The 827-nt window shown below is 61.5% G+C and overlaps 1 protein-coding gene across 1 annotated transcript in view; it reads right to left on the reverse strand.

Moving 5' to 3' along the window:
- LOC104494834 (striatin-interacting protein 1-like) overlaps positions 1 to 827 on the reverse strand; it is a gene marked incomplete at both ends in the record, with an annotated part of 8,975 nt that overhangs the window by 3,030 nt on the left and 5,118 nt on the right. Inside the window, 3 exon segments of the mRNA XM_010137716.1 lie at positions 200 to 297; positions 427 to 501; positions 738 to 809. Coding sequence (XP_010136018.1) covers positions 200 to 297; positions 427 to 501; positions 738 to 809 — 245 coding nt within the window.

An 827-nucleotide genomic window follows, 5' to 3' on the forward strand; every position in this document is an offset into this window, starting at 1 on the left:
CGGCCACCAACACCTTCAGGGCCTTTTCCCCAGGCAGTTTTTCTGCCCCCAGCCTGGAGCGCTGCCGGGGGCTGGGGTGACCCCAGGGCAGGACCTGGCACTCGACCTGGTTGACCCTCAGCCCATCGCTCCAGCCTGACCAGATCCTGCAGGCCTGGCCACCACCCAGCACCTCTGCTAGCCCTCCCTGGTCACTCACGGCATCTCCTCCGGCAAGACATCTGCCAGGATGTTGATGGAATCCGTTTTGGCTTTGGAGGTAGGGGCTGCAGCAAGGAGGATCTTCAGCAGAGCGATCTGGGGAGAAGGGAGCGATGGAAAAGGGGATTGAACGGGGGGACCAGTCACAGGAGGGAGTAACAGGGATGTGTATGTGGGAAGAGACGGAGCAGTGAGCCCAGTGGACCCCAGTGCCACCCAGCTTACCATGTACTGTGGCAGGCTGGGCAGGAGGCCCTGGTACAGGATCTCTGCAGGGACCTGCTCCACTTCTTCTTCCCCCTGGTGCCAGAAGAGACCAGAAAACCTCATACCAGGAGCTGCCACCAGCAGCTGGCTCACCTCTCTGACTCCCAGGCTCCTGCCCAAAACCACCCCCACATCCCACCTTCTGTCCCAGAGAAATTTCTCCCCCCTTCCCAGCAGAGCAAACCCCCCCAAGCCTTGCCAAAAGGCCTGGTGGGCCCCCACTTCCCAGCCCAGGAGCTTCATCCCACCCTCATCATCCCCACACTCACCCCGGAGAGCGGGGAGCGCAGGTACTCATCCTCCATGTGCACCTGAACCTCTGCGATCGATGTGTACTTGTGCTGCACGAGAGAGCAGCG

Source organism: Buceros rhinoceros, unplaced genomic scaffold, assembly GCF_000710305.1.
Source record: "Buceros rhinoceros silvestris isolate BGI_N320 unplaced genomic scaffold, ASM71030v1 scaffold25536, whole genome shotgun sequence".
Classification (NCBI taxonomy): domain Eukaryota; kingdom Metazoa; phylum Chordata; class Aves; order Bucerotiformes; family Bucerotidae; genus Buceros; species Buceros rhinoceros.